Source organism: Aureobasidium pullulans (assembly GCF_000721785.1).
Source record: "Aureobasidium pullulans EXF-150 unplaced genomic scaffold scaffold_13, whole genome shotgun sequence".
Taxonomy (NCBI): Eukaryota; Fungi; Ascomycota; class Dothideomycetes; order Dothideales; family Saccotheciaceae; genus Aureobasidium; species Aureobasidium pullulans.
Window position 1 is genome coordinate 239,026 of NW_021941033.1, and position 21,013 is coordinate 260,038.

The following is a 21,013-nucleotide window of genomic DNA, read 5'->3' on the forward strand; positions in this document are numbered from 1 at the left end:
AGGGAAGGACGTTTATAGACGCGGGAGCAGCCGACACTAAGCTTTTCTCGGGAGCGGCGGGAGTCCTCGGCTTCAGATGATCCAAACAGCCAAAGACGATGTCATCGAAGGTCCAACTTTTTCCCTTCGAGATGCTTCACGAAACGCGATGTGGATTGCAATTTCAAGCGCGTTTTCGCCTCTCACAAGGTCTGTAATCTGCATGGATGAATAGGCATGCTGTGGTTTACGGAGCCGGTCGCACTTTCGAGTAGGGCCGCAGAGATGATGGCGAGGTGATTAATGGATTATGGGGTGATGTTTTATCGGACCTACCGACCGCGAATCGGCGCTGCAGCGTCATTGGGAGAGCTCAAGCTAGGGTGTTGTTCAGCGGTTGTAGGTTCACTGTTTTCGTCGGATCCAACAAACGAAACACATATAACCCAATCTCACTCCCGGCTACAAAGCCTCTTCTTTCCTTCCCATCCACTTCCGAATCAATCACACATCCCCCACCATGGCTTCTCAAGATATCCGCACCAATTCTCTCAAGAAGCCCATCACTATCACCGAGTACCTGTTTGCTCGCCTGAAGCAATGCGGCGTTAGCTCTGTCCACGGTCTTCCTGGTGACTACAACCTCGTCGCCCTCGACTACCTGGAGAAGGCTGGCCTGAAATGGGTCGGCAACTGCAACGAGCTCAACGCTGGTTACGCCGCTGATGGTTACGCCAGAATCAAGGGTAAGATCGTTGAACTTCTCTCTCATTGCACAAGCTGACTTTGCCCAAGGCCTGTCCGCCCTTGTCACCACTTTCGGTGTCGGTGAGCTCTCTGCCATCAACGCTATCGCCGGTGCCTACTCCGAGTATGTCCCCATCGTTCACATCGTCGGTATGCCCTCAACAGGCGCACAAAAAGACGGACTCCTGCTCCACCACACTCTCGGCAACGGCAACTACGATGTCTTCGTCGATATGTTCCGCCCTGTCTCTTGCGCCGTCGCCAACCTCAAGGACCCCAACACTGCTGCCGCCGAGATCGATCATGTCATCCGCGAATGTTACATTCAGTCCCGTCCCGTCTACATTGGTCTACCTTGCGACATCGTCGAGGACATGATCGAGGGCGAGAGACTCGCTCAGCCCATCGACCTCTCATACCCTGCCAACCCTGAGGAGCAAGAAGACTACGTCGTTGACGTTGTCTTGAAGTACCTGCACGCAGCCAAGAACCCTGTCATTCTGGTTGACGGTTGTGCCATTCGTCACCGCGCACAGAAGGAGACTCACGACCTGGTTGTCAAGTCTGGTCTTCCCACATTCGTCGCTCCTCTCGGAAAGGGCTGTGTTGACGAGACTCTCCCCAACTATGGTGGTGTCTACGCTGGTGACGGTTCCAACGAGGGTGTTCGCGACCGCGTCGAAAGCTCCGATCTTGTTCTCAGCATCGGTGCCATCAAGTCCGACTTCAACACTGCAGGCTTCACATTCCGCCAGAGTCAATTGACCACCATTGACTTCCACTCCAACTACATCCAGGTCCGCTACTCACAATACCCTGGTGTCCGCATGAACGGTGTCCTTCGCAAGGTCGTCGACAAGATGGGCAAGCTTAATATCGAGGCCGGCCCCAAGCCCACCAACCGCACAAACAGCCAGGAGAGCACTCAAGTCATCACACAAAAGTACTTCTGGCCTCGTCTCGGCCAATGGCTGCGTGAACACGACATTGTCCTCACTGAGACCGGTACTGCCAACTTTGGTATCTGGGAGACTCGTTTCCCTGCCCATGTCCAGCTCATCTCTCAGGTCTTGTGGGGCTCAATCGGTTACGCTACCGGTTCCGCCCAGGGTGCCTCTCTGGCAGCCAAGGAGCTCGAGGAGGAGAAGGGCGAGAAGCACCGCACCATTTTGCTCACAGGTGACGGTTCATTCCAATTGACTGCTCAGGAAGTCTCGACCATGATCCGCCGCAAGCTGAAGCCCATCATCTTCCTTATCCAGAACGACGGCTACACCATCGAGCGTATGATCCACGGTATGAACGCCGAGTACAACGACGTTCAGGAGTGGAAGTACAAGGACTTGGTTCCCGCTTTCGGCGCAAAGGAGGGCGAGTACAAGACCTACACCATCAAGACTCGCGAAGAGCTCGACACACTCATGGCCGACGACAACTTCAACGCCGCTCCTTACCTCCAGTTCGTCGAGATGTACATGCCCAAGGAAGATGCTCCCGAGGCACTCAAGCTCACTGCTTCGGCAGCCGAGCGTAGAAACGCCAAGGTACAGGGCTAGAGAGTCTCTGCCACGGACAAAAAATGGTCTTCTCTTGTGAATATTATTAACGATTAACTTAATTGGGCTTGCTTAACGGCCTTTTCCCTTTGATGATGAAAATAGACATTAGCGTTTTTGAGTTTTAACTACTTCTCTCTTACTCCTTCATCCTCTTTGCCTTTCCTGGTCTTGTGCCTTGTGTGAAATGCCTTTTCCGTTCGAGCTTGCTCTGAGCAATGCATTTCTATGGATTGAGTCTTCCTGGTGATCCTGAATGATAGATAGTCAAGCTTGCAGAAGAATTTGTTACGACTCTTCAATCCTCTCGAATGTTGGCTTGACCTGGGACATGATCTGTTGCGTAGAGCTTCGTCGTCTGATCAAAGACTCGATAGATGGTGGCAGAAGTCGAAGGTGATGTGTGCGACAGCGATCGCGTTGCGCAGATGTCGCTGCAGCGCATATTCGTGCGTGCCGATGATCAAGCTTGCCAATCTCGCATGATGTTCATTCACAACCTCATTGTCGCAAACGATGGATCATGCCTTTTCAACCACCCATCTTGACCTCACCCTGACCCTCCCCAGCCAGCTTTGCAAGCTTCTCCAAAACCTCCTTCTGTCTCTCAATCTTTCCTTCCAGTCCCTTGATTTCCTCTTCCTGCTCCTCAACACCCCTCTGCATATCTGCCAATCCACCCAACTCGGCCAACGCTTTTCTGATCCTGCTTTTCAGAAACTGCGCCGCTACAGCAGCGTCCTTGTATTCCAGCTGTTGTGGTGTGGAGGTTGGTAATGCGGAGGCGGAAGTTACGGGTGCGTGGGTGGAGTTGCCGGGCGGTAGGGCGGTCGAGGTGTCGGGGGTGTAGACGTTCAAGGAGGGTTCTAGGCGGGAGAGGAGGGCGTGGAGGGGTGGGAGGATGTCGAAGGTTTGGGCGGATGGGAGGGGTGGTTGGGTTGTTGTGGGTGTTGTTGTTGGTATGGTTGGTGCGGTCGTCGTTGTTGGTGTTGCGTTTGAGGACATGATTGTAGTTGTGAGATGGTCGCGAGGAAATGACTAAGCTGCAGGGGCTGTAGAGAGAAGTCGATTTGAAGTTACGCGCGAGTTGGATATAGTGTTGTGAAGACGGAAAGTTGTAAAGTTGAATCCCTGCAAGAATGATTGTTTGGATTGCGAGAATGAAAGTTGCGTTGAAGTGATGCCGGATGACGCTTCGGACGGAGGTGATCGCGACTTCTCCGCACTCACAACCACCGTGAGACCATTCGAGTATCTCAACTCCTGGTTCTTTCAACCATGTTCACGTCCCTGCAGCAGCACCTCCAACTTCGGAGAAACAACCGATGATTGGAAAACGCCATAGTCTCGTGTTCATAAGCTCAATGCTCTCGGTTTCAGCCTCCTGAATCATCGAAGCTTCCATCATGAGCGAGCCAGTGAGCCACGCGCTTGAGCTCCCAGAAATCTTGCACGAGGTATTGAAGTATCTTGAGCTTGATCGTAAAGCTCTTTACTGTGCCAGTCGAGTCAATAGAACCCGGGTGGCGGAAGGTCTCAATCTCTTATGGCGCACCATATCCGATGGAGCAAGACATGTTGGCTCAATTTATCCCGTGCGAAGGACTGAGGCCGATGAAAGCCTCATCATTACACGGTGACGGTGCGGAAAAGCCGTGAAAGTGCTCGCTCTGATACCAAAGCACGTGCTAGATGATATTGGAAGATGGAGTGGAGTTGCGACTAGGGTATCACCACCTGCTCCACAAGTCGCGTTTCCCTCGACTTAAACAAGTCGATATGCAATCCGACTCGGTCAACCTTGAGATCGATGACTACTTCCTGGTACCTACTGTTGAAAAGCTGATAACGACCAACGACTATGCCGTCGTCGAGAGTGACGTGTGTCTCGATGAGATATCGGACAATTGTCCCAACCTTCGCAAGCTGTATACTGGCCTCTAACCCGACAAAGTCGTTAACGTGAAGGGAAAAGCAGAACGTTTCCACACATGTTACCAAACTCTCACTGGACCCATCGCCAAATTCTTAAAAAAGAAAAACGAAGTCTGATCAAGAGCCACCCAACACGCTGCAAAAAGAAGTGCTCCATGCAGAGGGATAGCAGAAGCATTACCAAAAAAGCCAAAAAGTGCGCACGCCACGAGCAAAACAAACGCCCCCTTGCGGAGGTGGAAAGCAACTAGCGAACCAGTTTCGTTTCTAAAGATTGGAGTGTCAAGACTCTGGCATTGTCGTCGAGGAGGATCGAACCGATGACCTACAGTGAAGCGAGACCTCCTAATGACAAACACTCGCTACCACCCGGCCACCACCGCTTGTTGGAAGCGATGGCAATGTTGCAGGAGTTGCGGGATGTAAGTATATAAAGGTAGGGGGTGGGCAACCCTTCACTTGCCAAAAAAAAACATCTTGCATTTTGATGTGTACATGATCGATGCTATCGTGCTTCTGAGATGCTGTATGGCATTCAAATCCAGCCCCTGAAATAGTGTTGAAGTCATGCTCTCTTCTTGCCATGTCTATCCATACCTATCATGTCAGACAATTCAATATGCATCTCAGAGCATGAATGCAGTAACAACCAAAGCCAACGCCGCTGAAAGATACAAGTTTCTTCTCGAGCTCTCTGGTGCCGCGCTGAACACCGCATCATTGTTCTTCTTGACCCGAGTGGTGTTGACACGAGTGCATACTGGAGTTACTCCCCATCCAGTGCCAGAGAGGAAGATGACGTGAAGACGCTCGATCTCGCGGTCATAGGATGTCATATCTCCTTTTTCATGTATGCCAGATCGATAATACGCAATCTCAAGAGGAGATCTCTGATCCAGAGAACCAGCGGTATCGTTATCCACTGAAGCGTAATTAACACCTGCGTACAACCTCCATGTTAGCACCAGTCCAATCGACAATGTAAGTAGAAACAGGCAGAACTCACCTCCACTCCCCACACCTCCATCCCCAAACCTATCCGCACAACTCTCAGGCATCCATCTTCCCGTACATCCCCCAGTCAAAACCTGACTCTTGATCCCAGCCAAATCTTTCATACATTTGCTCCCCAAAGCATTACTGCAATCCCCTTGATCTGTTTCTTTACACCCATTGGTGGCTTTGCTGGTGAATAACCCCAAGGGAAGTACAAGACATAGATCATTCTTTCCCAACCCCCATGTATTCTGCAGAGTTTCGTTTAATGTGGAGGTGCCGCTCCAGAGTAGATTGTAGAATGAAGCTGCCACACTTGGGTTTTGTATGCTGGCATTGCTATCGAGGTTTGAAGGGAAAAGTTCGGCGACATTGACTTGGAGAGTGTAGTTTTGAGCGCCGATGCTGAAGGGAACGGATTTCGTAGCGTTCGGGTGGGTGTCTGCGGATATGGCGTAAGAAGTATTCCAAGTTCCTATGCCATAGCCGGGATAATTCAGATTTGCTGCTGATGCAGAGGAGAGAGATAATGTAGATAGAAGGAAAAGAAGTCGATTGTGCATTGTTGCTACTTGTTGGGATATTCGTGACAAAGTTCGATGGGTATGGTGTGTGTGTGTGTATGTGTGTGTGTGTGTGTGTGTGGATGACAATTATGTATAGAGAGAAGTTTGTAATTGATGTTGGTTACAGTACTTGCTTTACTTATAGATCAGGAGGTAGGTTGGAAAGATACATTCCTACATAATGGCAACAAGCATCACCTGCCCATGCCATCAGCCTCTTTTCAATGCCATCTTGGACCAATCCTGAGCAAGTGCGATGTTGAAGGATTCACAGCCCAGCTTGGCACGTTTTCGAGTCCAGAAGGAAGGAAAGCGTGACCATTGACTCAGCCGCGACCAGGTATAGATCGGCAGAAACAACAGAAGGATGCGGGGTGGTGATGGTGGACTCCGGGAATAAGAGAACAATTCCTTGCGCCTTGCTTCACTACACTTGTGTCGAAGTTCGCATCTCGAAAGGCATTTCAGTGACAAGAGAGATCAGAGTAAAAGTAGTTATTAATAATACTGTTAGTTTTGCTTCACCACCCATGCTACAAAGAAAACAGAAAGCCACATCTGTATCAGGTTGACCATCTTTATTCCGCGAAGAGAAAACGCCCCCTGGAGATGGAAAAAAATCCTAGGAAAACAAAAAGAGAGATGAACGTGTAGGAAAACGCCAGACATGTTCCCTCGCCCATGTATGCAAGCAATAAGCAGTCGACGTGAGAACGACAGGTGGAGATGCTCTATCAAGACATGCTCTGTGGTAAAACGAGAACATGCCGGATGCCCCTTGCGAAACGCAAATGGTCTATGTACAATGAACAAAGTAGATGCAAGAGTAAACGACGGTCCAACCAGATAGGGATGTTGGTGATCGATGCATGCAAGAGATGCTGTTGATGAACGCGCGAGGATGGCGCAAAATGAGAATGACGCGCTGGCTGGTACGTAGGTGCTTTCGAAACGAACGGCCGTTGAAGTGGCTATGGTTTAGGAATGATTGCAAAGGATGTTTGTGATGGCGAATGGTGGTCGCTGGTGATCAGCGTGTGATAATGAGACCAAAACCATCAAGCCACTGCCCACAGGTGCCGTAAACACCCGCGATGCTATAGCCTCTGGGAGGGATCAAGTTGCATCTGAGACGTCATTAGCATAGATTCAAACTTTTTGTGCAGACGCAATCACTTACCCGCTACCACCGTCTTTGTTGCCATACCAATCGCTGCGACGACCGCCGCTGGTCAATATCTGAATACCGTCAATCCAGAGACCGGCTCTCAGATTGAATCCCAGAAGAGTTTCACCAAACCGAGCGTTGATGGGGAACTCATCGCCACCTTCTTTACCACCTCTCTTTCCGAACAGTTGGTTCTCACCGTCCTCGTACACAAACTCGATGCCGTCCAAAGCAAATCCGTGGTAAACTCTGATCGCGATCAAAAGTTTACGCTTCTCGTGTGATGAACGTAGAAGTACTTCCTGAGGTTTGGTTCCGTCCATTTGCGAGAAGCCAACCTTGGAACCTCGGAAGCCCATTCTACCGTCAGGGAGCTTCAACTTGGCGTCCTTGCTTACATGCTGAGCGAAATCCGCAACCTCATGCTCGCCTTGACCGAGAGAAAAGATCTTAATCTTCAGCTTCTTGTTCTTGTTGGCCTCACCAACTCTGGTTCGCAAGTCGGCCTCTGTTAACGTGATTTGCCGAGGTGCACCTGTGGAGGAGCCACTGGTAGGGTCCAGATACTCGATCCAGTGACGACAAAGCTCGTCGCCCTCGGTGTAGATTTCGATGAAGGCAATACCGGTGCTCGCGGTAACCAAGGCTGCTCCTTTGTCGACACCCCAGACTTGGATGCTATCCTCTGGAGGAATGCTCATGTCAGTAGGCAGAGCAAAACAAGGGTGCAGTCTGAACCGCAAAGCATCTAGGCGGTGCCATGCACACTCGTCTTGTTGAAGACAAAGACGCATGCCTTGTGACTTTGTGCGAGTTGAATAGGGTTCTCTAGTGGTGAAAGTACGGTTCAAACGGACGTAATCACGGAGCATGACTCCTGATTCTTGATGAGGGCAGCCGAACAGATGGCCTGTTTCGTGCATGTGAGCCCCGATTCCGATATTGGCAGCTTCCCAGTTGCTTCCGCTTTCGTTGCAGTCGTTGGCAACATAGTTGGTGTCTGTCTTTGTGCAGTCGGTGAATGCGGGCACGACCTCTTCGAGATGAGCTGGATATGATTGGAGAGAATGAGAACCGAAGATGGCCAGCTTGACTTGCGCGTCACCGCCTCCCAGAGCAGCGTGACCCCTGACAGTGCCAACCTTTGAATCCCAGTGTGTGTCCAGGTACATGCAAGACACGTACTCTTTCTGACCCGGTCGAGGCTTGAAGTGATTCTTGACAGCATCCATAGCAATAGCGAACAGATCACCCTTTTGTTTGGCGGGTTCGTATTGTTGGGCTAAATTAAGGTCCTGGATTTCAGCAACGGTCTTGTCCAGGGTGATGATATGAATCTTGGCCTCGTTGCGCATTTGACCAGTGGTGAGATCACGACCCGTCAGAGTGCCTGGTTGCCATTCTTCCTCAAATCGGAAACAGCGGCGTCCAAAGCCGTGACGATTCATTTGCTCTCCTGTGAAAGCTTGCCAGAGGTAGGCAGCCATGCGGAATTTCCTCACAGCAGTTTCTAGGCCATTGCCCTCTGATTTGACACGGTCCGGGACAGCATCGAATGTGCGAGGAGAGTCTTTTGCTACCAGGATGGCCAGATGCAGAGGTGGTGACGAGTTCATGGGGAGATAGTTGATCTGGAAGTGTGACGAATGAGCGGGCTGGCCGTTCATTTGACCCTGCGAGGGTCTACGCTGGCGAGGAATGAAGTCTAGGCGGAGTCGGTTGGGACCTGGCTGTAGGTATACGAGAGCCTTGAAGTGAGAGTCACTGACTGGCCAAGTCATGGGAGGGAAGCAGTCTTGATGCGAGCAGACGGTAATGTCGCCGTCCAGCGGCTGGTTAGGATCGCCGACCTGGCCGTAGATTAGAAGGACTTTCTGGTGGACCCATGAGCCCTCAGATGCAGAGATGACGCGGGGTGCGAGTGGGGATGCGTATGGAGACGGCTTCGGTGAGCCATTGACGGAACCCTAGACTCTTATCAGTACTGTCTACTCAAGGCGAAGAGATGTTGCTACTCACAGCAATGCTATAACGGCTGCTGTTGTTGTTCGAAGGTCCTGGTCTAGAGCCTAAGGGAGGAGTCTTGCTGCCGTTCATGCCGGCAAGATTTGTGTGGGAGCCCGAGATTGAGGGAACGGATGGAAGGGGCGGAGAGCCAGCAGGCATCGGCGGAGACTTTCCACCAAATATCGAGTTCAGTGTTGAGGACGACTTGTTCCGGGGCATGTCAGGAACGGGCTCGGCCGTGGTGCCATCTTGCGAACGTGAATCATTGCTGCTAGAATGAGACTGTCCATCGTTTCCGGAGCTTGTCTTGTCGGTCTTGGTGCTAGCCTTGGATCTCCGGCGAAATTCTCTGAGGAAGGAAGGCATAGTTGTGGTCGTCGTCTAGCGTAGCTGCTCGGTGCGACGCCGTAGTCGAGACTTGTATGGGCTGCTTGCGAAGACGTCTCGTTGGCAGCAGCAAACAGAGGGATATCACAGCGAAGGACTATGCGACAGGCAGTGGTACGGATATGCGCGACACAGCGGCTGGCTGCTGAAGGAGCTGCACTCTGCCGCAATACTGTTCGGGCCCTGGTCCAGAGTTACGCGTTTCAAGAACAGCCAAGCAATTCTTACGCAAAGGCAGTCGGGGCGCTGATGTTTGCTCGTCGTGAAGAGATCAGGTCGGACAGTAGGAGATGCAGAGCGTGCGTGGACACGGTGAGGAACAAGGTCGGCCGGCAGATAATAATACGAGTACCGCCAGCAACATGGAACCTTGAATGCTTGAATCTTCCTTCTCCGTTGAGCCTGCTTGCGACAAATGTTCCTCAACCCGCATTGCATCACTATCGAAGGTGGTTGGCGCCCGTGCCCAGAGGCTTGCATGGCCCTCGGCCACTAATCCGAAACTAGGTGCGCCACGAATTTATGCTTCTCTCGTCAATCGGAGGCCAGCGGCGGAAACTGTCATCTTCCATTGGCCGCTTTTTGGTCTGATGCTCAGCCAATGACTGCCGTGTCTCTGCGTGACAACATGCTCAGCAACGACAGCTCAGAATACAAGGAGCTGCTGCTCTCAGCGATATACAAAAGACCGAGTGTTGGTTCTATTCATATCTCGGCCGATCGTCACGAAGCTCGTGAGCTAAGGAGCGTCGGATTTAACGAGTCGAATGCCAATTCACAACCTTCTCCACACGCTTCATGAGCTCCTCTTCCAAGGCAGAGCGGGCCAGGAAGGGATCCATCTTGTCAAAATCTACTCTCTTTTCCTCCTTGGAGTTGGATGTTGAGATTGCTTCATCTGATAAAAGCCATTATTCAGGAGACGGATCTAGGCACCTGTCTATTAAGAGAAGCAAGGACATCCGCAGTGGAGATTGATCAGGAAAAGCCGAAAGTCGAGAGTGCTGTTAATTGTTGATGAGCGGCATTATCAGTATTTAGGTATCACGATTCACGAATAAAGAAGTACGAAACTTGGAGTCTTCGCGGAGTCTTGACGAAACAAAGCCAACGGCGGCCGATACTTGGTGCGTTTGACCCAAAGCAATCGAGATGTGAAGTTCAGATGCCCCCTCGGCTCCCCGTCCCACAGTTTTGCAAACAGCGCTTAACTGCCACAGCAACATGCATTCCTATGCTTGAACCTCTTGCATAATTGCTCTTTGACCACTCTTTTCTCCTTTGACCAAACTGTCGGATTTTCTCCTTATACCCAGGCACCTCACTACACATCAACTCGTCTTCTCTACAAACACATCAGAACCTCGAGCGCCATGGCCGAAGCCGACGCTGCCGGCAACGATGTCGCCAATAGAGTGATGCGCCGGCTAGAAGTGTCCAAGGTATGCTCAAGCTCCAATGTTGATGGGCTTGTTTATCTACGTCACTAACACTTGCCTACCATAGATGACCAGAGCATTGCAAGATAGATTGGCACTGGCCAATGTCAAGATCAAGCATGGCTGGGAGAACCTTAGCATCGATACCATCGAGCCGCACATCGACCAACAACTCAAACGTAAACGACCTGCCTCGAGCATCAACGACAGCTACTCGGACACTTCATCCAGCGTCTCCAGCCGATTTCACTCGGTCGGCGGCATGGCCTCATCGCCCTTGACTGCCCCTATCTTCTCGGACGACATGCCTCGGCTCGGAAGCTCTCATAGCAGTCTCCAGGGGAGCACCCACAGCAGCAAACGTCCGAGGTTCGCCGATGTCCACCAATACCCTGCATCCAGCAGTCAGACTGGTCGCAAGACTCGAAGCGCCCTAGCCGTCCAGTCATGGAAGAGATCACACAGGCTCCCCGAGTCATCCCCCGCCTACCACAACCGAACTGCCATATTCCCTTCGACCCTCCACGTCCCAAAGCTGTCTTTTATCTCCGAAGGCTCTAGCCTCATTGACGATGCTCCTTCCCCCGAACTGTCCGAGGATGACGATACCGACCTTCCCGTGCACTCGTTCAATGTCGGTAGCGACCTCTATAACATCCACTCATCACCGCCCAAGACGCCACCCCCTCAACATCGTTTCTCACGCACTCCCAAGGACGGCGATGAAGCTCATAGTCTTATTCTCTTGTACGGCTCTCCCACTCCTGCAAACGGTGTCAACAGTGCTAGGGTCCTCGCGCCATCCACACCTCCATCCAAGACAACGCCCTTGCCATCCTCGATGATGCAAACTCCAGGCGGGAGCAACGGTCTCTTTGGATTTGCACTGAACACCCCTTCGAACAACTTCAACTTCGCCGACTTCTGCAACGTTACGCCGAGTCCTGCTCAAGCCAAGTGGTCTGCCAGCAAAAGTCCTTTGTCGGCACGCGAGTCGCACCGAAAACTCAATTTCGACGGCCTTTTGCAACCAGGTTCCAGCCCTGAGGTGACGAAGCAATCGACTGCCCGCGAGAACGGCGGCACCCTAGAGCTTGGAGCCCTTCTCCAATAAGCTTACTCTCATCTTACATTCCTTTCACGACGACACGATTTCTAGACAGATGTTTGGATTTCACGACCTACAACTGGGACATACCCAACCTCGATACCCGCATGTTTTCTCTTCATTCCTTTTCTTCTCTTTTGTCTCAGTCTCAAGGGGGTGGAAGGGCGCCTCGATGGCGCCGGTCAAGGGGTTTCAAATGGGCGTTTAAATGGCGTTTGACGCGCTCGTGTGCATTTCGCGTATTTTAAGTTTTTCACATCCGAAGGGAACGGTAGGCCAAAACTGTTCAATGATTCGGCGAGGGATTGTTTAAGGGGCCACTACATAGCTAGCATAATATCACGCCTTGAAGCACAGTTTTATACCGTTCAAAGGAGATTGATGTGCAAGATAATGTCAACCAAAGAGTGCAGGGGCACGCGCTGGGGTTAAATTGATTGTCGAAGAGGTCGGCAGGAGTTGCCGTTGTGCGGCAGAACCGGCTGCTGTCGATAATTAGGGGTCTGCCGAAACGCTGCCTGGCTTCCATGACCTTGTCGCATCTCGATTTCAAAACACTCGAGATTATGCGCCCGCGATGAACACAACAAACCACCAACAAGATGCCTTGGGCAATGCCCTCGAGCTCGTCAACCAAGCATTCGACCAAGTGCAGAGGATCCCCGGCTCGTCGATCGTCATTCGATACATCCGCTCCAGCTATCAAGATGATCCGGTCCGCTCGGCCATGGAATTGTTCTTGTTCCTGTTCGCCGTCTACTACCTGGTCTCGCCGGCATACTCTACCAAGAAGCAAAAGCAAATACCCTTGACCGAAGAGGTGCATTACAACCACAACACATTGGGCACTATGTCAATCGCCTGCTAACACAACACAGGAGATTGACGAGCTTGTCGAAGACTGGACCCCCGAGCCCCTAGCGGCCCCAGTAACAGCCTTCGAAGAAGCAGAGAATGAAAAGAGGCCGGTCATTGTTGGGTGCGCACGATATTCACACTTAAAAGGAGCCTTGCGCTGATATAATACAGTCCTTCAGCGCCCAAGTCGAAGCTCGCGAACGGCCGAACTGTGACCAACCTTGCTACCTACAACCACTTCAATTTCATCAACTCCGAGGCTATCAAGGAAGCTGCCGTAAAGACTCTGCGCGCCTACGGTGTTGGTCCTTGCGGTCCTCCTGGTTTCTACGGCACTCAGGATGTGCACCAGACGCTCGAGGCGGACATTGCTGCTCATCTAGGCACTCCCGCCGCCATTGTCTACGCCCAATCTTTCAGTACCATCTCTTCGGTCATTCCTGCTTTCTCCAAGCGAGGAGACATCATTGTAGCCGACAAGGCTATCAACTTCGCCACACGCAAGGGTATTCAGATCTCACGCAGCACTGTCCGATGGTTCGAGCACAACGACATGGAAGACCTCGAGCGCGTGCTCGCAAAGCTTGTCAAGGAGAACGCCCGCAAGCCCCTCACCCGCCGCTTCATCATTTCCGAAGGTCTTTTCGAGAACGTCGGTGACGTTGTCAATCTCCCTAAGCTGGTCGAGCTCAAGCAAAAGTACAAGTTCCGCATTATTCTGGATGAGACATGGTCATACGGTGTTCTGGGCCGCACTGGTGGTGGTGTTACAGAGCAACAAAACGTCGATGCCAGCCAGGTTGACATGATCATCGGTTCGCTCGCTGGTTCCCTTTGTGGCGGTGGTGGCTTCTGTGCTGGTAGTGAGGAGATTGTCGAGCATCAGCGCCTCTCTGGTAACGCCTACACTTTCTCGGCCGCACTCCCTGCTATGCTTGCGACAACTGCTAGCGCAACCACCAGAATGCTACAAGAACAGCCCGAACTTCTTACTGCCCTAAGAGAAAACATCCGCGCAATGCGTGCTCAGTTAGACCCTCGCAGTGACTGGGTCACTTGCACCAGCGCTGTCGACAACCCCGTCTTGATGCTTGTACTCAAGGAGGAAGTGCTTGAGAGCAGGCGTCTCAGCATTCCTGACCAGGATTCTATTATGCAAGACATCGTTGAAGAGGTAAGCTATACTGGAAACTGCTTGCTTTCTTACGCTGTTTTACTGACTTTGCATGAAATAGTGCCTTGCCAACGGCGTCCTAATCACCAGACTGAAGAGCATGCCTCCGCCACTAGGCGGCACACCTCGTGATGAGGGATGGCAGCCTCAATCTGCAATCAAGGTCTGTGTCACAAGCGGTCTGTCGAAGAAGGAAACAGAGAAGGCTGGTGTGGTCATCAGGCATGCCATCACCAAGATTATGACACGCAGAAAGTAATTAAGAACCTGACGAAAGTGTCTTTACTCGACGGCGTTTCTCATGGCAAAGCGATGTGGAGTTTGATTCGAGCCTGTATAGCATATATATCCCTTGTAATTGTGACATGGCGGTCTTCTTCGTGTTGTTCTCGAAGGCTTTGTGGCTGTTTTTGGAAACATGCATGATCAGCCTTCCCGAGCGGATCGCGCCAATAACACGAAGTGGCCCAAGCTCAGAATGACGTCTGTAAACCATTGGTTGGATGGAGGCCGCGCAAGGAGAGCAAGACAATTCGTGATTTGATCAATCTGGCACTCACTCAAACCAGTGGTCACCAAAAACGACGGTACAACTTCTTCGTTCGCGCATGCAGAGACGATCGGATTATCCTAGAAAATGTTAGGTCGTGGGAAGCCAGCAGCTTCTATGCAAAAGACTTATGACGACTGCTATTTGACATGCTCGACAGCCGTGTATTTCGAGGGTCAAGTGAGTGTTTGCGACCAAGTGCGACGGCATGTCGTGGCTGACAGTGTATCAGAACAACGAAACAGAAGCTTTGCGATCATGGCGCAATGCACTGGACCAAATTTACTACCACAACGCCTATCGCATGCCCACAGGATGGCGACCACGGTCCGAGACGGAGAAGGCATTGCAAGATTCATTGCGACAGATGGAACTGCAATGCAAAGAGCGTGTGGATCTTCTCGAGGCGCTTAGACAAAGTCGCGAGGAAGCTGCCCAGGGAGAAATACAAGCAAAGGCAACGGCATCGAGCACAAGCATCCCACTGCAGGAAGGCGCAGACCAAGGCAACAACTCGGCTTGGTTAGGAGGAGGCAGTATCCCTCCCGTTGGCTACTCGGACATTTCTCGACCTACGCCTCCTTCTCTTCCACTTCGCAACAAGCGACCATCTTATACTTCCAAATCCAGCTCTGGAGCTGATGTTCCGCGTGCCCGCCGTTCACCCTTACAGCCGTCCGTCTCAGCCTTTCCTCCGACATCTATGCTGGCCCCCCAGCCGTCTTCTGATCAGCGAAAGTCTTCCCGTACCCCTAGTCCGGAGAAGAGAGGAGGAATGCTGAGGACTTTGCGCGCTGGCGGTAAGGAGAGAACCAGTTCGTCTAGTAAACTATCGACTGCTACGTTCAGAAGACCTGCTGCCGCCTCGAAAGCTGCTACCCAGGCATGGGGGACTACCCAGCGTGGTGCCAGCGTTGGCAGCCTAGAACAAGCAAATGGACATCTGGAAGGTCCCCCTGCGACAGCCACTGTCTGGGATCCTTACACACGAACTCTTGTTGACCCCTCTTCCCGGCCGCCTGCGCCTAGCCATACAGCCTCTGCTCCTCCAGTTCCGCCTCATTCATCATCTTTACGTTCCTCTCAAGAGCAACCGAGACCACCGCCTCAGAAGCACATCCGACCTCCGAGCCCATCTGACTACTTTGTCCAACCATCGACGACAAACGGATCCAATTCTGAAACGCAGCGCCCACCGTACCCTGATCATTCTTTGTTGAACCCAGTACAGCCTTCTCAAGCATACGCAAGCAGTTCTGAGCATTTGGGTCCACCTTCGCCAATCACTTCTCCTCGTCAGCGACCGAACCCTGTCTTCACAGCCAACACCCCCAAAGCCCGCAGACAATCGCCTGTTCGTAGGCTCGAGCCTGTGAGCTTGCCATCCTATCGCAACGAATACCTGCCCGTTCAGCCGAGCAAATACAAGAACCCGCCGAATGCTAGGCCACCCAAGACTGTAAAAGACCTGGAGAACCAAATCTCGTCTTCGATGCCTGTTGAGTCTTTGGGAAGTCAATCAAAACCGAAAGCAGCACCGCCAATTCCTAGAAAAGCAGTTGGTGTTGTTAACGCCGCAAGGGCACGGCAGCAACTTGACGATAGAAATGTGTCATCGGGCTACAGTGCGGACGAACATAGCAGCGGGAGAGAGAATTCGACAAGGGTGCGACGAAAGAAGCCGACAACTACCGATGAGGAATTACCAGCCCCAATCGCAGAATCTGTCAAAGAAGTCTCCGAACCATCTGTTGAACCCCGAGATGAATTGTCAGAGTGGGATGAACGTGTTAAGAGCCTACTCAACAATCTACCTCGAGGTGTGGATGAAGGAGCTGCAAAGCAAATTTTCAACGAGATTGTGATTCAGGGTGATGAGGTACACTGGGACGATGTTGCAGGTCTAGAGATCGCCAAAAGCGCTCTGAAAGAGACCGTAGTCTATCCTTTCTTGCGACCAGATCTGTTCATGGGTCTTCGCGAACCCGCGCGTGGTATGCTACTCTTCGGGCCGCCTGGAACTGGAAAGACTATGCTAGCCAGAGCTGTCGCGACAGAGAGCAAAAGCACGTTCTTCGCCATCTCTGCTAGCAGTCTGACCAGCAAGTATCTCGGCGAAAGTGAGAAACTCGTACGTGCACTCTTCTCCATCGCAAAAGCACTGGCACCATCCATCATCTTCGTCGACGAGATTGATTCACTACTCTCTGCGCGTGGTGGCTCAAGCGAGCACGAAGCCACTCGTCGTATCAAAACCGAATTCCTGATCCAGTGGAGTGACTTGGCTAAAGCAGCTGCGGGTAAGGAGACAAGCGAGAAAGACAAGGAGAGAGGAGACGCGAGCAGAGTATTGGTACTCGCAGCCACTAACCTGCCTTGGGCGATCGACGAAGCCGCGAGGAGACGATTTGTCAGAAGACAATACATCCCACTTCCCGAGGACTATGTGCGTAAATTGCAGCTCACGACATTGATGGCGGCACAAAAACACAACATCAGCGATGAAGATCTGGATGAGTTGGTTTATCTGACTGAAGGTATGTATCCTCCTGCAGATATCGGGTGGACAGCGCTAACAGTTTCCAACACAGGCTTCTCGGGTAGCGATATCACAGCTCTGGCAAAAGACGCTGCAATGGGACCTCTACGCTCTCTAGGAGAGAAACTTCTACACATGTCGCCAGAAGACATCAGACCGATTGATGTGACAGACTTTAAGGCCAGTCTGACAAACATTCGACCAAGTGTTTCGGCATCTGGACTCAAGGAGTTCGAGGATTGGGCTAAGGAGTTTGGTGAGCGTGGTGGCTGATCAACAATGTCACCTCTTTCTATATTGGTTTAGAATTTTTAGATGATTCACCCTAGGTTTGATGCCATCATTCTTCGGATAGCGAATTATATGCGTTAACTCACATTCGCGCTCCCCCAACTTCATTATATCCTACCATTTTCGGCTTGACCGGTCAACGGAGTCCCTGCAGTCGCGAAAATCCTCCGCGTGCAAAGCGATTCGTCTGGGTGTCAGCCTGCCACACATCTATCTTTAGGCTTCAGTGGCTGGCACAACCATACTTTATAGGCTCTCAATCCATCAGTGTGCCTGGCTAATATCGCATACGCCTAATACAGTAAGTCGAGCCGTCGCTTATACACACATTCACGAAGGAAATGCTGTTTCAGAAAATCCTCATTACGGGCCGTCACACACTCTTTGCGGTCTAGAAGTGGAAAATATGCACGCAAATGCACCATGCAAATAATCCTTCGATCGCACATGATTTTCCCTGACCATGGGGAGGCTGAGCGTGCAGTAGGATAATCTCCGTTCGGAATCATGGCTTATATGTATTCAAGTGCCTGCTGGATGACTTTCCCCAAAGCCCATCGCTACTATCTGACGATCATGGCTGGAAACTTGAGTCTTCTGGCTCTTGCCTATCACTTGGGAACTGTGACCGCAGTGCAGTTTCCTAGACAAGTGACTTCGGGGTTTACGAATTCGTCCGTCGCAACCACGACCCAGGCCCCAATTGATCCTTCTGCTTCTGGTGCCTTTTGTTGTCAAGTCTATGCTCCGGCTGCTGGGTTGCATTGGTGGTATACGAATGGCAGCATCGAGGCCGTTCGCGAGACTGTCGTCACTGAGTATCTTCGATACAACAGTAAGTAGAGCTATGGTGCAGTCGCCATCCTTCTATCTTGCGGTGTTGTCTCACGGCAGGATGCTTTTCCGAACAACGTCTCACAGGGGAACAACTCTTCCCATTGCGTGTTGGTCATGTATCAATGCACGGATCTGGCTGACCAGCTTCTCTTGTCTAGATACTATCGTACCCACTGCTACGGTCACGATCACCGATAGCTCTGCCACCGATGTCATTGGACAGTACAATCTAGGAGCTGGCGGTGACCCGCGTTTCCCAGGCATCCCAGCGACCTTGAATAGGCCGTCTCTGATGGGTCAACAGTACGATCAGACTTGGGTGCAGACAGAGACTGTAGCCGATCTGGGCTATACCACTGTGGCTTCGCCAACTCCATTCATGGCATTCGATTACATCTTTGTATTTTCTGGGACGGTGGATAATGCCGGTACATGTATGGGGTTACCTCCAACAACCAGGACTTCCACTCAGTCAGCGCCGTCTGCAAGCAAGGGCTACAACGTGTACTCGGAAGCCATGCATTGGTTTGGAATGGCCGCCGAGGAACCTATTGGAACTGTAACTAATTCCGATGTCCAATACACGTCCTTCGCCTTGTCCACGCCTTACATTAGCGTTGTCACCACAGAAGCAGGCGAATGGTATCGCCCCTACAAAGTCACAAAACTGGAAGATCCATTCATCACCTGGCTAGCATAAGAACCTCAAGCCCTCTCTGCCGTACCTGATATCAGAAGTTGCTCTGCTGTCTCGGGAGCCGGAGCACCGAACGTACATGTCCAAGTATCGTTCTTGACAACATCTAGCGCTAAGACGAGTACGACGAATGGACTGTACGTCAACAAGGCAACCACGACTTCAGCAGCGCCGGCCAGTCAGATCACCTCAGAGGCTCCGGTCAGTACTCCAACACCGTCGGACAGAATTACCACCAAGATCGTCGAAACGCCCTCTATCAAGCCGTCTGCCCAGCCAGAGCCTTCACCATCCACTGCCACAGAGAAAGTCTCACAAGGTCCAGTGTCGCCATCTCAAGGCCAGAACGATCCTCCAAACCCCTCTGAGGTCTCGCAAGATCCACCTACTCAACAAACGACTCTCGCGTCCGAAAACTCGCCTCGGCCGAGCACACGAAAAGACACTGCAGAGTCCTCGACCACCTCTGCACCATCGTCGAGCGACGTGACATCCAATGGCGGCCAATCCACGACTGACGTAGCTCAAGTCACAACACCTGATAGTCAAGCTTCGAGCCTGCCACAGACGACATCTGTAAACTCGAAAGATGCTCCTGAAGACACATCCAGAGGGGACAATAGTCAGGATAGTGCAATTCAAGCGACCAGTGCATCTCCTGTCGAGACTTCACAAATCGCTCCACCTGTTGTCATAGGCGTGGTCACAGCAAGTCCTGCGTCTTCTGGAGGATACGTTGTGGGCAGTCAGTCTCTCATTCCCGGGAGCTCTGCCATTGAGGTTTCCGGCACAACGTATTCTTTGCAAGTGTCCGGTAGCGCCGCTGTCGTCGATGGACAAGATGTACCTGTCTCGACCATAACAACTCCCGCACAGCCTCCTGCGCCGATTGCATTGGGAGGGACGACTGGCATACCCTTGACGTCCGATGTCTACCTAGTGGGCGACCAGACTTTGAGTCGCGGAGGTTCAGCCATTCAAATTTCTGGTACGACATACTTGTTGGAGCCATCTGGGGGCAATATCGTTGTCAACGGAGAGCCAACTCCAGTTTCTGCTATCGAGATATTATCGACACAACCGGCGCCCTTCGTAGTTGGCGGTATCTCAGCTGTACCCCAGTCATCCGGAGCATATCTCGTAGCTGGCCAGACCCTCAATCGTGGAGGCTCCGAAATTGAGGTTTCTGGGACCACATACTCGTTGGAACCATCGGGAGATAGAATCATTGTCAATGGAGAGCCGACGCCAGTTTCTGCTCTCCAGACTGCACGGGGATCAGCCGTGGTCATCATTGGCGGTGTTACGGCTTTGCCTCAATCATCTGGTGTTTATGTTGTGGCTGATAATACTCTAAGCCAGGGAGGCTCGGCTGTCGAGATATCTGGAACTACATACTCGCTGGAAGCATCGGGTAATAGACTCGTCGTGAATGGTGAACCGACTGCGATATCTGTTGTTCGACAGCCTTCAGCACAGCCAGCAACAGTTGTAATTGGCGACGTCACAGCTGCACCACAGTCATCTGGAGCATACTACATCGTCGCTGGACAGACAATCACCCCCAAAGGCTCGGCGATCGAAGTGTCTGGTGTGACCTACTCACTACCCAAGTCAGGAGAAAATATTGTCATCAACGGAGCCACTTCCTATGCAACTGCTGCAAGCACACCCTCGCCTGTATTTCTAGGCAGTTTGACCGCTGTGCCATTCTTCGCAGGTGGATACATTGTAGATAGTAGCCAGATCTTGAGTCCCGGTGGTTCGGCCGTCGAGGTCTCAGGGACGACTTACTCGCTACCACCCTCTGGCAACACTGTGTTCATCGATGGAAAGTCAATCACGTTCAACACTGCTACTGATGATGCCGTTCTGACAATCGGATCTGGAACCTACACTGCCATTGCCGCAACAGCTACACCCCTCGTCATCGCATCGCAAACACTTGTTCCAGGAGGCTCGGCTGCGACGGTCAGCGGTACGACGTACAGTCTTCCGTCCTCAGGAATGAGTGGAATCGTCGTCAATGGTCAAACTACCACGCTCGGAGCTGCAGCATCTGGTATTGCAGTTTTCTCTGTCGGCTCGCAAGAACTCTCTTTTACACAGCTGAACTCTGGTGTGGTGATTGCATCTCAAACACTCTACCCCAGTCAAGCCATTACTGTAGATGGCGAGA

At 51.8% G+C, this 21,013-nt stretch overlaps 7 protein-coding genes across 7 annotated transcripts; 4 read left to right on the top strand and 3 right to left on the bottom strand.

Annotated features, from left to right (window-relative positions):
- Positions 1 to 55: 55 nt before the first annotated feature.
- Positions 56 to 2,482, top strand: M438DRAFT_346971 (pyruvate decarboxylase). The gene is made up of 2 exons (XM_029905800.1): positions 56 to 725; positions 775 to 2,482. Exons 1-2 carry the CDS (start codon positions 500 to 502, stop codon positions 2,280 to 2,282), a joined length of 1,734 nt encoding a protein of 577 aa, XP_029758913.1. The 5' UTR covers positions 56 to 499; the 3' UTR covers positions 2,283 to 2,482.
- A 60-nt stretch (positions 2,483 to 2,542) lies between these two features.
- M438DRAFT_346972 (uncharacterized protein) lies at positions 2,543 to 3,452 on the bottom strand. Its single transcript, XM_029905801.1, has one exon. The coding sequence runs from the start codon at positions 3,285 to 3,287 to the stop codon at positions 2,814 to 2,816; it is 474 nt and encodes a 157-aa protein (XP_029758914.1). The 5' UTR covers positions 3,288 to 3,452; the 3' UTR covers positions 2,543 to 2,813.
- Positions 3,453 to 4,843: 1,391 nt separating this feature from the next.
- On the bottom strand, positions 4,844 to 5,761 carry M438DRAFT_299940 (uncharacterized protein; the record flags this gene model as incomplete). Its single annotated transcript, XM_029902055.1, has 2 exons — positions 5,224 to 5,761; positions 4,844 to 5,157 (listed from the first exon to the last, which is right to left on the bottom strand). The coding sequence occupies exons 1-2, from the start codon at positions 5,333 to 5,335 to the stop codon at positions 4,844 to 4,846; spliced, it is 426 nt and encodes a 141-aa protein (XP_029758915.1). The 5' UTR covers positions 5,336 to 5,761.
- A 1,048-nt stretch (positions 5,762 to 6,809) lies between these two features.
- On the bottom strand, positions 6,810 to 9,113 carry M438DRAFT_375786 (uncharacterized protein; the record flags this gene model as incomplete). Its single annotated transcript, XM_029908610.1, has 3 exons — positions 6,810 to 6,906; positions 6,960 to 8,914; positions 8,967 to 9,113. The coding sequence occupies 3 exons, from the start codon at positions 9,111 to 9,113 to the stop codon at positions 6,810 to 6,812; spliced, it is 2,199 nt and encodes a 732-aa protein (XP_029758916.1).
- A 1,497-nt stretch (positions 9,114 to 10,610) lies between these two features.
- M438DRAFT_366719 (uncharacterized protein) lies at positions 10,611 to 12,258 on the top strand. Its single transcript, XM_029907899.1, has 2 exons — positions 10,611 to 10,783; positions 10,848 to 12,258. The coding sequence occupies exons 1-2, from the start codon at positions 10,715 to 10,717 to the stop codon at positions 11,892 to 11,894; spliced, it is 1,116 nt and encodes a 371-aa protein (XP_029758917.1). The 5' UTR covers positions 10,611 to 10,714; the 3' UTR covers positions 11,895 to 12,258.
- A 52-nt stretch (positions 12,259 to 12,310) lies between these two features.
- Positions 12,311 to 14,289, top strand: M438DRAFT_346977 (serine palmitoyltransferase). The gene is made up of 4 exons (XM_029905802.1): positions 12,311 to 12,708; positions 12,767 to 12,867; positions 12,918 to 13,920; positions 13,982 to 14,289. The coding sequence occupies exons 1-4, from the start codon at positions 12,466 to 12,468 to the stop codon at positions 14,177 to 14,179; spliced, it is 1,545 nt and encodes a 514-aa protein (XP_029758918.1). The 5' UTR covers positions 12,311 to 12,465; the 3' UTR covers positions 14,180 to 14,289.
- Positions 14,290 to 14,557: 268 nt separating this feature from the next.
- M438DRAFT_336709 (AAA-domain-containing protein) lies at positions 14,558 to 17,282 on the top strand (the record flags this gene model as incomplete). Its single annotated transcript, XM_029903911.1, has 3 exons — positions 14,558 to 14,650; positions 14,703 to 17,007; positions 17,062 to 17,282. The coding sequence occupies 3 exons, from the start codon at positions 14,558 to 14,560 to the stop codon at positions 17,280 to 17,282; spliced, it is 2,619 nt and encodes an 872-aa protein (XP_029758919.1).
- Positions 17,283 to 21,013: the final 3,731 nt, after the last annotated feature.